Here is a 16186-nt window from a genome sequence, read left to right on the forward strand (position 1 = left end):
TTTCCATATTTTTCTATCAATTTCCATGACTTTTATTCAATATTTATATGGTGTTGGGAAAATTATGCAAAAGGGAGCATCTTCAATAAGGATTTTGTTGATTTTTTTTTTTCTTTTTTGTTTGTCAAATGGAGATAATATTTCATTGCAAAAAAACGAAAGAATGTGTTTCTTTGAGTGCAAACTTATTATTCACGTATTATACACATACATAATTATTTTTCACAAATAACACGCGTTTTCTTGACTTATTGTAAATGCAACAATTCCCGATAGACTACGCAATGCCAGTTAACACTTAAGGGCGGTGAAATATAAGCATTTGCTGCACTGTTTTCCAAGTCACTGTCCCATGCAATTGATTCGAGCAAAAGCTAAGCCACCAAGTCCGGAAATTCAACCTCCATAAGATAATAATGTTATCACCAAAATTTGGCAAAAGCCATGAAAGGGCCCCAATAAGATAGCTAGCTATATAATTAAATGCAACACTTATTACATCAAGTTTCTTTGCTCATCCATGTTTGTTAAAGAACATGCCTTCCGTGACACTCCCACCAAAATTGAGGTGGACCAGTTGGGTGCGTATTATAATTACCCGTTTTGAAACATTTAAGTATTACCTAATGAAGTTACAAAACTGCACGAACGGCGAGATTTATTCCTTTGGCCGTTTACTCATGCTTTTACGCTTGTTAACATCCATATATTTTTTCCTTAACCGAATGGCCTTTGGTGTAACCTGCACAAATAAAAGCATCATATGATAAGTAATGTGACTACAAATTAGCACCATTCTGTAATGTTCGGGAACCAGAAAGTTGCAACAATACATATAACGAGGAACTTAGCACTCATTCGGTAATTTGCTGGTTTTAATTATTTTATTTTCTAAATTAAAGATTGAGGATGAAAATAAATTCCAGGCGGGGGGGTTGTGGGGCGCCGCCAGGAAGAAGGGAGAGAACAAAAGGCTTCTATTTTTAGTTTTATTGTATGAACCATTGCACATTTTATTCTCCATCCCATACATATATCATTTATAATTTCCACATTTTATTCTCCATCGCACAGGTATATCATCTCTATTTCTCACTGTCCTCTTATTTCTCCCTCTTTGAAAATAAAAACTAAAAACTAAATGAAAAAAATATTACCCAACGGACCTCAGCTGATAGTTTATATGGCAACATATGACGAACTGTTCACAATTAATCACAAGTGGACGGATAAAATTAAAATCAGGAGGTACCTCAATAAGCTCATCAGAGGCTACATAGCCTATCGCTTCTTCAAGAGTCATCTGCACCCAAATGCTTTCAGATATTAGCAACCGCATGAACAATGTAAAGACAACGAAGGTTTTACTTTATCTAAAATTAATGGCGGGTTTATTACTACCAAAAGCAGAAAAGCAGAATATAGAAGTGGCATTTTTATTCTCCAGCAGTTCTTAATATTTTGAACATTTTGAATCCGTTGTTGAAACTAACAAATTGGCCCCTATATTACAGAAGTGCTATCAAGTTGGCCCCTATATTAGGCTGGGGGATTGACTGTAGAAGAATGTTAACACTAGCTTGCTTTGAATATCAAGTCAAATATATTTTAGGATTAACGATTTCCAAATTGTAGACCATCTATAGATAGACTTGATCCCCTTAATGATGGATAAATTTACGCTAGGGCACATTGCCCAATTTAATATATGGCTAGGCTACAAAACAATCCTTATTTCAATAGTGACTATATAATGCATGCTAGACAACCCATGGAGAAAACTGTATGCAACAAAGATTAAAGAAGAATAACTTGGTTGATACATACAAGGCGAGGAGGAGCTAGTTTCACATTCTCATCCTTGCTTGCAGCACGCACATTTGTAAGTTCCTTATTTCTTACAGGGTTGACCTGTATTGGCAAGGTCAGTCAACTATACAAACCACAATTTTATTAACATAAATATAACACAATTCATAACATGAAAAGCACATAATTTCCTTACATCTAGATCCGTGTCCCTCGAATGTTCGCCAACAATCATGCCATCATATGTCTGCGTATTAATGAACAAAAGAGAAACACTTTTATCAAACAAACAAAACCATGTCTATCCAGTTCATTTACTAGGTACTCTAGGATCTATAATTTCTTTGAATCAAATAACCGCTTACCCAGTCTACCTAGCATAGGAAACACAGTTTTCATCCTTTCACTATAGTTATTAATTTTAACCCATTTGAAACAAATTTTTTATCGTAGGCCATCCTGTTTAAGTTAATTAGCCCCAAAAATTTGACAGTGATCAATTTTATCCTGTCCTTAATTTCTCTTCTTTATATAGAGATGAAGAACAAGACCACACTCTCTCTCTTTGTCTTTTTGTCTTTTTGTTTTTTTGTCTGAACAGGACCACACATTTGTAGGGAAAAAGGGTCTAAGAGTATTTGGAGTTAGAAAAAGATGGCTGTGACAGAGAGCGAATGATTAAAGAAATATGGAGAGCGCGAATGATTAAAGAAATATGAATTTAATCTTCTCAAAATAAAGAAGCATCCTTTAGTCAATATGAATGTATTTTTATCATCTAGAATACACGTGATTATCATAAACAATAGGATCCTTACCTACCACATCTGTAATAACTAAAGAGATTTGGGAAGTTAAAAGATAGGTAGAAACAAGAACTGATCATATATGTACCAACCTCCATGCCAGGATTCACAAAAAGAGTTCCTCGAGGTTCTAAACTCATTAACGCATAGGCTGTGATTGTACCATAGCCCATTGACACCTATTGAGTTAAGTAAAAAGAAGGAAAATACCAGTCATATAACACATACAACTTCCATGTAAACAACAGGTGTAACACATAGAAGATTTAACATTATATGTTATGATGAAGAGTTACATCCACATTCCTATCCTAAAAAATAGTCAATGTTTGAAATATGCATCAATCATGAAGCAACTGTAGATCATAAAAATAAAAAGTGGTTCTCTTGAGACGTCTCTAATATTTAAGCTATACATCTCCTCAAGACGAGCAGTTAACTTGAAAAATACATTTTAACAAATCTTAACAGATATTTATTCTTCAGAAACAGTGTAGAATCAAATAGTTCATCATAAATCAAAAAGCAAGTAAACGCATACCAACACTCCTTTCCTGACATTTCCAAGAGGACCTCTGTGTTTTTCATAGGCTGTGTAAAAAAAGATAACATGCATGAGAAATTGCAATAAAAGAAAATAACAGCAGCCTTAACTAAAAAAAACAACAATATCTAAAGCTAATAACAAATAAATTCAGTCAAGCGAAAAAAAAAAAAAAAGCTAAACAGTAGAACATTTGATTTTAGACTGAATACCAGAAAAAGAAATCGGATGAGTTATAACAAGAGGAATGTAATTAGTATTTAGTGCTTTTAATTCAGAACACGCTAGTGGTTCACTCTCCACATTATCACATTTTAGAAGTATATTCTCCAAATATGAAGGTATAATACTTTATAACAGTTGCGATCATAACAGGAACTGGAACGCGTATTGGGAATTTAATGGAACAGAAATTCTGGTCAAATTGCCATACTCTGTATCCATACTCATATCCTGAACCAAGCGGAACACAAGGTCCGTTACATTTTACAGAAAATTTATTTTACAATCTAGGGAAAAATGAAAAATTGAAAGTTTTTTTTTTTTTTTGGTCAGGAAAAACACTGAAAGTTGCTTCATTTGGTTTTAAACTGATTGGAAAAGGTACTATCACGAAATTATTTCTGGACTTCTCTGTAAAAACATTCCAAGAACATTAATTTTAGTGTGATTTTTCTTCATTGGAGGGGGAATTCTGTGCTGAGCTTTCTGTGTTGCTGTACTATCTGTTGGTTTAGGTTTTCTCTTTTGATTTTTGTGCTTATTCTGTTATTTTACATGTTTCATTGATTACTTGTTCGTGTTTATCTCTCTCTCTCTCTCTCTCTCTCTCTCTCTCTCTCTCACTCTCTCTCTCTCTCTCTATATATATATATATATTTCAATTTACTCAGCATGACTATGTTCATTTCTTCCCATCTCGAATAGATCAAAATCAATTCTGCAAAATTAAGATTCATCTGATTGGACCATAATAACTGTTATTAACCAGGCTGAGAATCAGATTTATAAAAATACACATTTAAAAAAATAAACACAATATAAAATTAAAAAAATCAGTTCTTATTTTATGTTAATCAGATGCATAAGTATCATACACTATGAGTACGTAAACATACATATGCATGAGTTATACATGCATGCATATATCACTATATATACATATAGGCACAGGTGTCCGGACACAAAAACAAGGACATCCATATGTCAGGGTCTAGACCCGGACAGAGAACCATGTTAAATCCAAGCAACCAGAAAATGTAGAACTAGGTGATGACCAACTAGGAAAAGAATTACCTCCCTAACGAGGCCCCAGTTACATGACAGATTTAAAGGCAAAACCGAAATGCAAAGGGAAAGCAGAGATAAAAGTAACAAGACACGGGAAAATCTTACTTAAGAAAGCGCGATGCATAAATCCAGTTCCACGTGTGTCACTGCTAAACACGCTTCTGTAACCAACCAGACCCCTGAAGAATACAACACAAAAGAAGATCAATTTCTATTATTTAAATAGAATGTATCGCCAATGAAACTATAAATCACTAGGCCAGATATAAATCATAAATGGTGATGAAACTAGTTGACTGCATAGATAAAACATGGTTAAAGATTATGCAATGTAACATTAGATGTGCAATAATGGTAAAGAGTCACCACAAGACCAAATGAGTACGACGGACAGAGTGATTTTCGTTCTGATGACTATCAATATGCAAAAATGTATAAACGGTACAACCTATCAAATGCTAAACGGATAATTATTGTTATGTGGCAAAATAATATAGGCTCAATGAAGCAGAAAGAAGAAGTGACATTAAGAGGGTAAGAGAACCTTGATGGGCATGTCAAAGACAATCTAGTCCTGTCAACACTTCCTGGAACAGGACCCATGTCAACAATCTCAGCTCGCCTATGAGATAAGGCTTCCATAACTAACCCAACATGCTCTTCATTTACCTGCAACAATAATACATGAGTCTCAATTGTTGAAAGGAACAACACAATTTTCAGATCTGCAATTCCTTACCTCAATAGTAACTTCTTCAATTGGCTCAAGCTTTTGACCATTCTCCGTTTTATACCTGATTCAGTACCAAAAAACAAAAAACTTTGCTCAAGCTGTCAAAATGAGTAATTCAACAGAACCAAGGATAGAAGAACAATCATATGGTGCGTGAGCACATATCAGTGCTCACATAGCACGCTATATCACTAGCTATATTGCGTAGCGTTCCTAATTTTCTATACATATACACTAATGCACGCACAGTAGATATAACAAAATGAAGTTTAGAAAATAAGACCTGCTACGGTATAATCAATGATTTTTTTTTTTTTTTTTTTTTTAAGGATATCAGATAATGTAAAATTATAACACAAGACCTTTTTTCCAAAGCATAGAACAAAACATTGGGAAAAAAAATGTTCAAAAGAACTCTTCATTCCACCTTCTTTACCATGTATTGACTGTTAATCTTTGCTTACGCCTCCTCCATTAGTATCCTCCCAAAGTTCCCCAAGTATTTCACATTTTTGCTGCAAATGTCTTTATAATTTTAACACTCTAAACTGATTACCATTATATTTCCAGAACCTCAATATCTCTTTTTCTTTATAATAAAAAGCCCTGGATTTGGGAAATCCATATATATGTAAACAAAATCACATTTACTTAGCAATAAATCAAAAATCAGTGCCTCACATGACTTTGGGCGGTGAGACAGACAGCTCGAAGCCTTCCCGCCTCATATTCTCAATTAAAATACCTGTTTTACACATCATGAAAACTACACTGAGGATATGTTTAAACGTAATTGACAATGAAATGTAGAGATGCAAGTGGAGAGAGCCGTGTCAGTAAAACGTCGTATATATATTTGGTTGACAAGTTGTCTCTTGGAAGAAAACAAGATATATATTTGGTTGACAAGTTGTCTCTTGGAAGAAAACAAGAAACTGCGAAAATAATTGTGAACTTAAAGGAACAAACCTAGTTGAAGCTCTCCTCTCCCTTGAACTTCATATGATTCTGATAAGCCTGGAAGAACATTAATGGCGAGATTGGTTTCCGCTTCAGCTGATAGCCGATCACCAATTTTTCCTCCAGTGAGCTGCAAATTATAACATCATCAGTATGTCAGATAATGTAGACTGGTCCAAGTGCAACCCATTCTTACAGGTGCGGTCATCAGTTTTTTGCTTACATTTAAGTGGAATGAAAATACATAGAGTGACGGATGACCATGTTAAAAAGGGCACAACATGTATTGTGACCCCAATAACACTTGCCTAGAGCATGTCTAGGGCGTTTACGGGTTGGCGGAAAAAATATATATATTTTTGGACATCAGCCTGGCTTGGGACTGATACAGAGTATTCCTAGCAGGATGTATTATTATGCAAGTTGAATGAAATTCATTACTTAGAACTAAGAAGTCACTGGACACCTGCCATATTTCTCCTTATGTCCTATATATTTTCAATTGGACATGTGATTCAAACCCTACTTTTGATAAAAATTGACATCCCACTTTAATGTCAAATTTAGGAAAACATAGATGACAATAAGAGATTACAATACAAACTTTCATATCTCTACTGTATGTGCTCTATCTATATATTTTTCATAGCTTATCCTAGTTCTAAAGCAAGTACTGATTTTCTATTCATACAATAATGATTTGAAACCAAAAATGAGAAAATAAAATGAATACATCTATCAATGTGACAAATAAATAGCTAAATGCAAATTAAGGGCATTAAAAAAATATCTAGTATATATATAATGATTGCAAAAAAACCAAAACGGAAAAATCATGACTTACGTGGGTACCATCACGACCAGCTAATGGAGAGTCGTTAACACCAAAAGTCATGGAAATAGTTGGGGGATCCAACTCAACGGTGGGTAATGCAATCATAATCTATCAGATGCAACCATAAGTCAGTTTTCAACAAAATGTACCACTATGACGCATTATAGAAAGATAAAAACATATAAACCTTTAGAATGATGCAATATAAGAATTACACATCATAATGTTTTACCATCATCTTAAGACAAAAGTAGATAAAATCATTTAGGTAACTAATTTGAAAGACAAAAGACAAGTGATGTAGACTACCTACATAGACATTCAAATCGCAAATCGCACCCAAGAGAAAGAGCAAACAGAGTCAGACATAACATGGTGCAAAAGTTGTACATCCTTGAAAGAAAAGGATCCCATGATCCTGAACAGATATTACATTCAATTGCAAATCCCATCTGTCTATTAAGAGCATGTCAAACTATATTAGTGACTATAATTGATTTCTTATGTGTATCACTAATCCATAGCACCTCATTTTAGTAAGTGGTATAAGTTCTCATACACTAGTACCCACAGATATGCATTATTAAACGACTTAAATACAATTATACACTGTGAGGGACATTAAGTAAACGGTAGATTGTTTGTCTCATCTATATACATTTACTTATTCAAAAATAAACTAATGAAAAGCTCACAAACAGTAAATCACAGAGCATGTTGATTATATCGAATTGGGAAGCAACAATAATCTACTCCACTTGGATGGAATGATTTTAAAAAATAAAGATTTAGATTTGACAATAGGCTAAGGTATGGCATGTTTACTTTCTTGAAATGGGGAAGGCAAAAATTGGGGAAGTCAAGAATAAGAGAGAGAAGGAATGGGTAAGAGATCACCCATTCCAAGTAAGTAAACATGCCATTAGTTTTTCCTTTGTGCCTCGATAAGCTAAATTAGTTTAAAACTATAACTAATAGAATATATTTGAGATTTAAATGACTAGATAAATATATTTGAAATGGCTAATATAATGAATACTTTCAATTTTTCTTTCCTTCTAATACAAATACAAATAGTTGGGTTTTGTAGTAATGCAATCAAGCAATTTAAATATATAATATTAACTGAATTCCTAGGTTTGAAATAATTCCTCCCAAAGGGACCCTAAGTTTCTCATCATAAGGAGAGGATAATAACCTCTACAAAACTCTGGCATTCAACATATTGTGTGTATCTAAAATCCCTCTGACATATATCAAAAATAAACTTGGAGCATTTCTTCATGAAAAACTAATAAAGCCCCTACCCATTTATTCTCTTTGCGTCATTATTGAAAATACTCAATTTCATTGACCTATTTAACTTTATAACAAAGTATCAGAATAAATCAGAAATCCAATTCAACCAAGAAATAACGACAAGTACTTTTATGACATAAGAATTAAAATTAAAATACTTTTTACACACTTCTGGCATGATTGTTCATAAGTAATGGGAATAATAAGAAAGAGACTAGAATAAACAAGGAATGGGAATCGGATCAACTATCCCCTCCTAGTTGATTTGATTTCTGGTTTTGGGGTATTTGATTAAAGATTTTAAGGTGGTACCTGTGTATTAAATGATTTTTTTATGTGTAAGTTAACGCAAGGGAAGTGAGGAATGGCAATCATTCCCTTTCTTCTTATTCCCATGACTTGTAAGTAAACATGCCATTCGTCATAAATTGTCTAACAAGACTAAGTTACAATTCACATTGTCCTCAATTACCAAAAAAGAAAACTCATTTTGTTCTCTGATGGTACCACCCTTAACTGCGCAAGAATGGTTTCCCACCCATTACCATAATATCCACAGTCCTCACTGAACTGCATTACATCAAGCAATCCTACTATGGTGAAAGCTTCCCATAACTTTACTTTAAAGTAATAAACTTCTACATCACTATATGCGCCAAAACTATTTCAAATGAACAAACAGAATATCAAATATATGTACAGAGAATATCAAAATATCAAATGCTTTACCATGGTATAAGCAGCCTTAATTTTTATTTGAAAAGTTCAAACTCAAATGTTAAACAAGACAGAAAGCACCTACACTTTGCCTTATACAACGGCCATCAATAATTTGTTAACACAAACTAGGATCAGTTTAAATAATTATATTAGAAGGGAACCAAGGTGAATGCCTATGACTCTGCAAGAAAGGAACTGAAAAACCTTAGCGAGAGCTCCAGTATCAATCCTTCTCAAGGTAGGAACGGAAGTACAAGGGATACAAGAAAATATATAGTGAAGTAATTATATATTCAGATTTAAAAAAGAAAATCGGAATAAAAAAAACAATAATGGGAAGATCAGTTGATTACGTGAGCCCAGAGAGAAGAAAATGAAAAGACTTGTGAAGGCCATAGACATAATTTCCACAAACATACCTCAACGTTTGCGACCGTATGGCCAATGGATGGACTTGCCAACCCAGCCATGGATACTATGTCACCAGCTCCAGCACTATCAATTAGGGCCATATGTGTTCCCTTCTTTTTCATCAGTTTCACAACCTACAAAAAGTAAGCAGTCATCCTGTAAATTAGTACCATTGTCTGTGGAAGAAGAAGAAACAAAAAACTAGTTTAGAAAAAAAATAAATTAAATGTAATATTTCAATTTGGTGTTGAGCTTCTTTCATTATGTAAAAAATGATAGCTAATGTTGATATTTCATAGAAAGTCGTTGAAATAAGCTTTTGTTCATTTTTTATTTGCCTCAAGAATGTTATAGTTCTTTTATTTGTGATGATTAATAAAGCTTCCTTAAAAAAAATAAAAAGTAATAACTTCTTCTGAAACAAAATGTTCACAAATATTGGTCTATGTTTGTAACATGTTCATGAGAAGAAAGAGGAAACAGAGAACTTAGTATTATTACGTGTTCAAAAGAATTTTTCAAACTTTACTATTATTCTGTGAGAGACAAGGATGCTTCAGAGGTTGTATATTTTCATCTTAGATACTTAGTCAGAGAAAAACAAAGCTATAAGCCTCAATAATCTAATTAAGAAATTACAAAATGCAGGCTTAGAAGTCAAATACAGAACATTCTGAGTAAACTAACACCATTTCAGATAAGTCAAATTAACTGAACCAGCACATAGACATAGATAAAATAATATATAGGTTGGAACGAGGACATTGATAGTGAACTCTACAAAAGCTTTATCTGAACATGGGTAAAACCTCATTGTGATAAAGAATTAAATATTGTATAGATGCACTACAAGTGGGAAAAATATTTCTTGAGCTCCAACTACAATGAGGAAAATTTACAGCCACAAACCTTCCCTTCTTCAATTTTCTCAACCCAGAATCTTTGTAACGCAGCCCATGAACTCTGTCACCAACACGAATGCTGCCAGAAGAAACCCGTCCAGTCAATATTTGTCAAAGGTAGAAGTCTCGTTCCATCATGGAAATCTTAGAGCAACGCCAATAAATGCTATTTCAAATTTTCCAACACTATGAACAATAAAATGAATGAACAGAAAAGATAAAAACAAGTTATTTATCCATTAAGTCAAAGCCCGTGACATGGGTTCTATAGCATAATTGTGTGTTTCTTGCATGTGCAATGTATTGCTGGATTATCCATAAAAAGTGCAACTGCGCTCCAGTGTGAATAACTCTATTTCATGCACTAATATTGAAGTCTTCTGCCAATAACTTGTATTTATAGAGCAATAAATCATAAAGCAACATGAATCCTAAAAAATGAAAAGAATAAATAAAATCATACAAATTCATAAAGAATAAAGCAACAGAAAAATCATACAAATTCAGAATTCACCATAGTTGGGAAGATTTTGGTTTGAACAATATCCTAAATCTACATAATCCTAGGAACGTAATAAAATTTCCAAAATTGAAATCTGAACTTAAATTAGCATGAAAACAAACTTTCCAAAAGCTTTACTGGTGCCTAGCTTTCAAATCCATCCATGAAGGCATTTCCACATCATAAGATTATGAAGAGGATAAAAAAGAAAATCATAATCAGCAATGCACTAACAGCTAGTTTAGAGGATATTGGTTATGGTGCCCAAGACCTTAACAATCAATTGAAATCTCAAATATTACTAGCAGTCATCTAATCCTCATTTATAGGATGGTCACATTTCCCATAGAATTTGAAATGTACAAGCTGAATTCTCTAAAGAAACCACTTCATAAATCAAGGAGGAAAGTACATGAACAGACCAGCCAAAAGCAGAAAAAATAATATGGATTCAACCTACATATTCAGCTCAAAAAAGGGAATTGGGGTGGGGTGAGCATAAATATACAATTACATTCCTTAACAGTTGAATACCAACCAGCATCTGGAAAGGTGCCTCAAGATTGGCTGTTGGTGGAGGAACATGACTTATAATGGCATCAAGCAGCCATGACATATTTCTTGCATCAGCAGGTGGATCTTTGGTGTAAGTGGTGGAAGCCCAACCTTCCTTAGCAGAAGCATACAGCACAGGAAAATCTAGCTGCTCCTCTAAATCAAGAATAGGAAATATTTTGATCCAGATTTTCATCTGACTAATACAAAGTTAAGACAATGGAAATTAAAGTTGGAACATCCAACCCATAACCAATTGGCAATGGGTGAAGAGGCCCATGATGTTATATATTGTGATGCAAGGTTTCAACAATCCAATGTCGGATCCTCACGTGTGGCAGGACTGAGACAAATTATATCAGGTGGTGTAAAACACATGTGGCAATTTGTGCTGAACACGTGAATGAATTGCCGGCTTTGATATCATGTTAAAATTAGGGCATCCAACTCAAAACCAATTGAAAATGAGCAGAGGCCCAGGATAATATATATTATAGTGCAAGACTTGAAATACCCAAAGTGGGATTTTAAAATCTTAACATTCCCACTAGCATGTGGCAGGATTTCACCCGACACACAGATAAATTATATTGGTAATATGGAGCATGTGAGACCAGATTGGGCCTGACGTGTGGATGAATTTTCATAACATACTAAAGTTAGAGCATCCAACCCAAAATCAATGGCTGGAGAGGTCCATGATATTATGTAATGTGGTGCAATGCTTGAAATACCCGATGTGGGATTTTATAATCTCAATTTTCTGTTCTTATATTTCCACACCTGAAGCACCAAGATTCGCAAAAAGATCGAATATCAAACTCTCAACTTCATTACACATCTCTTCCGAAACTGCATAACCACAATAACCAATAACATTAGCAATAACCCAAGTAAATGGGAAATACAGCTTAACAGTTATGATCTGAGGGATGGAAGCTGTTCTTTTTTTAAATGAAAATTGTTTCCTACTTTTTCTGTTTTTTTTTTTTTTTCAAATGAAAACTGCTTCCTACAAAGCATGGCAAGAATAAAGTGAAATGGTAAAAGGGGATAATAATTAAACTGGATGCCGAATAAAACATAAGACAAATTAAGTTCAGACACACAGCACACAGAAAGAAACATTAAGCACAAACAGAATGCTTTCAAGGAAGCAATCCAAAACATCTTGACACAACTCATCTTTTCTTATACAGTTAACATGTGTCTTCTTGCGCACATATATGTGTTTACATATCATAAGTTGACTATCATTCTTTTGTTTGTTATCAAACAAAGCATCAGCACTTTGGTTTGACAAACCCGACCAACTCAAACACAACCCAAAGTTTGAATAACTACCTGGGAAATTATAGTTAATAAGTTGAACAAATACGGAAATAATTTCTTAGCCCAAATTAAAAGTTCAACAGAGTCTGAAGTCTTCAACTGTCCAATCCATTTCTAGGATGAGTTCTAGTACCAAATTGAAGAAGTTACAACATGAGAAGTCACTGACAAATTCCATATACTGTTCTTTGACTTAATCATTTAGTTGTAATAAGAAGATTAGCAATAACCGAAATGCTTTCCATGTCAATATTGTTAAATTATAACTAAGCACTTATATTTGTTTAAATTAAATTAGTTATTGAGAATTGTAATGTCATTTTTTTGCTCAACTCACCCATGAAACAATGATTTGGCGATCAGAGAAACCCAAAGAACCCAATAATAACTTGGACTAACAAAGATAGACCCCTTAGTCGTCCTTGAACAAAGTGAATCTGTAATTCGGCAAGCAGGCCTCCTAACCCATCCAACCTGCTCATGTCCTCCCTTTATCAATGTCCCCACTCTAAAATTATTCATGCAATTATATAACTTCAATTTTGTAAATTAAAGATGCACCCAGTGTGAATAAGTACCTGCAGGACGATCTACTTTGTTTAGAAGAAGAATAGGTCGCAGCCCATATTTTAAGGCTTTTGCAAGTACAAACTTTGTCTGCGCAAGCGGACCTTCCCCAGCATCAACAACTAAAATTGCCCCCTCAACCATACCAACAACCCGCTCAACCTACGAATCCATCCATAAAAAAAGTTAAACAAAAACCAATGAAAACCAATTTCATCCATTAAAGGAAAAAAATTAGAACTTGTTTCCGACTTCCACTCTCAACTAGGAGTCTAAATGAATGTCTGCTGCAGTCACTTCACCACCAAAATCTGCGTGTCCAGGCGTATCAACCATGTTTAGCTCATACTCCTTCCACGGAATTGATGTAACCTACATACAGTTATAAGGTAATTCAATCAAGATTCACCTAATCACAACCAAAATCAACCAAAGTAAAAAACAAAGAACTTGGACAATAAATAAAAAACTAAATTAAAGAACAAATAAATTTTGAAAAAACAAAGATGTTCCCCGACTTTATTCAATAGTTGCATTCTACATTTCTCAACCTATCCATTTTCCAATGTTACATATAGGTGCTATACAAAATCACAACTTTGGCTCTTGTTTTCCATTTTCTCATCAACCAAACAAGTCCTCGGATCCATCCAAGAAAAATAAAACACGCCATCAGATTAGATTGCAATTTGCATTGCATTTCTGTAGGAAGTCACTGACCTTTGAGGCGATGGTGATGCCGCGCTCCCGCTCCAGGCTGATGGAGTCCATGGCGCGTTCATGGGGGATGTCAGCCCCGCACTGGCGGAGGAGGCGGTCCATGAGCGTGGTCTTGCCATGGTCAACATGAGCTATTACCGCCACGTTGCGGAGCCGGCTTGGGTTCAGCGCGCTGCTCGGTGAAGTAGCATCGGAGGCCGCAGTGGCTGCCGAGAAGGCGCGTGCGAGTGCTGAGGCGCGTGGGGGCAGTAGGCACGGTTTGGGAGAGATGGATGAAGCTGAGGAAGAGAAAGAGTTTCGGGTGGAGGACCAGAGAGAGCGAAGCACCCCCACCATTTCTAAAAACTGAGACGGAAGAAGGGGTATGCTCGTATCGGATACTGAGGATACGGCAAACTTTTCTGTTATCTTGACCATCCGATACGCCTTCGGTACGCCATGGACACACGAGCGATACGGTCAAGGATATGGCGGGGTTTATTTTGCAATATACTTAGCTTCTTCTTCTGGATTCGACAGAGGCTAGTTTTTACTGGTTTCGGAGTAGAGAAGAAAGAAGAAGAAGGAAGAAGAAAAGAACTTAGTTGCGCTTGCAGCTGCTGCGAGTCTCCAGTTGCAGTTGCTCTGCGAAGAAGAGGAGTCTAACTCGTGAAGAAGATGATGTTAGGTGCCCTAATTACAATACGCATCGTTTTACTTGCATACTTTGAGTGAAAGAGACAGTAAGTTTCACAATGGGCTAGAGCCTAGGTCTGTTTCACTAAAAAGACCACTATAAGAAGCATGAGAACCAATTTGGGTTATTATAAGTAAGCCCAACCCAGATGCCCAGACTTTTTGATAATTCTTTGGCCCATTATTGACTTATTTATATTATTTTTTAAAATATATATTATTTTAATTGCCGTATTGGTGTTGTATCTGTAATTGTATCCTAGTTTTTGGAGATTTGTTGTATTGGTGTACCTGTATCTGTATCTGTGCAACATAGACTGAAAGAAATGGCCGAGTTATGTACACTTGTTTGGGTTTTACGTTGTTGTTTCTGACCGATAGGGTTTAAGTAGACCTAGCAAACAAGTCATGTTTGTAATGTAGTATTCGTGTCATTAACGGGTTGACACAATACGAGCCGTTAAGTTAATGGATGAAAAATACCTAATACGAACACGACCTATTCAATTCACGAATAACACGAAACGACCTGTTTTATATGTTAAGAATAAAATAAATAGATAAATTGATATATATATATATATATAGGAACCAAAAGGGTGCCATGTAATAATAATGATATTAAAATAAAATGCTTAAATGAAAATAATGCTTAAATGAGAGAACTTACAGAAAATATTCACTAAAAGATTTTATTGATGGAAAGTAGCACTCATATTTTACAAGTAGAGCTTTCTTTGAAGGTGATTTAGAGAAAACTTTGAAACTAAGAAACTAAAATTACATTCTGCTTGACTCTGGCCAAGAGGCCTCCATTTAAAGATCCAAACTACTGAAGTGTCGGTAGCATTAGATGCTGAGAATTTTGACTGTTGGAGCACCGGTCTTCTGACTTCTGCTTTAGCTCTTTACTTTAATTGTTGGAGCACGGGACTTCAGAATATTATTCTTGCTTTCATTTTGTCTTTACTTTTGCTTTTTCCTTTCTTTCACTTCTGCTTTTCTTTTACCTTGTCTTTTACTTCTGCTTTCTTGCTTTTGCTTTTACTAGTCTTCATTGAGATCATATGGATCTTGACTATTCGGGTAATCTGCTGAACTTCTAAGTTGATTCTTTTTGACTGGAAGATGAGGTCAAAGATGAAGGAGACCGCGGAGAGACATCCTCATCATCCATCTGAGAGGCTTGAATCATTAGTTGTCTTGCCAATTCTTTAATTTCGGATTTTGATATTCCCTCGATTGGTAATGATGAATGGAATGTTCCTGAAGTAGAAGGCTTCTGAGGAACTTTGATTAAGGGAAATTCTTGGTTGACTTGGTTAATAATTCTCTTTGACTTGAATTTATCCCACCATTTTACTGAGATTTGTCTGAAAAGAACTCTGGATTCGCGATTGACTTGATAGGACCATTTGAGGATCCAAGGGACTTTGTATTTGGCAACAAAAATTAATAGGACTGGGAAGAAAGTGTCTTCTTCTTTGAATTTGTATTCAATGGAGAAATAGGTGACTGAGTCTTTG

At 34.8% G+C, this 16186-nt stretch overlaps 1 protein-coding gene across 1 annotated transcript; it reads right to left on the reverse strand.

The window, feature by feature from the left end:
* Positions 1-375: 375 nt before the first annotated feature.
* Positions 376-14653, reverse strand: LOC117621432 (50S ribosomal subunit assembly factor BipA-like). Its single transcript, XM_034351901.1, is given in 20 exon segments — positions 376-742; positions 1253-1303; positions 1828-1911; positions 2006-2056; positions 2708-2794; positions 3157-3206; positions 4555-4628; positions 4994-5118; positions 5189-5243; positions 5864-5927; positions 6152-6272; positions 6987-7085; positions 9416-9541; positions 10317-10339; positions 10342-10453; positions 11350-11522; positions 12150-12218; positions 13277-13427; positions 13563-13637; positions 13986-14653. Coding segments are annotated over 20 exon segments (2091 nt in total). The 5' UTR covers positions 14403-14653; the 3' UTR covers positions 376-658.
* Between the last annotated feature and the right edge of the window lie 1533 nt (positions 14654-16186).

The sequence above is a fragment of the Prunus dulcis genome, chromosome 3 (assembly GCF_902201215.1).
Source record: "Prunus dulcis chromosome 3, ALMONDv2, whole genome shotgun sequence".
NCBI lineage: Eukaryota > Viridiplantae > Streptophyta > Magnoliopsida > Rosales > Rosaceae > Prunus > Prunus dulcis.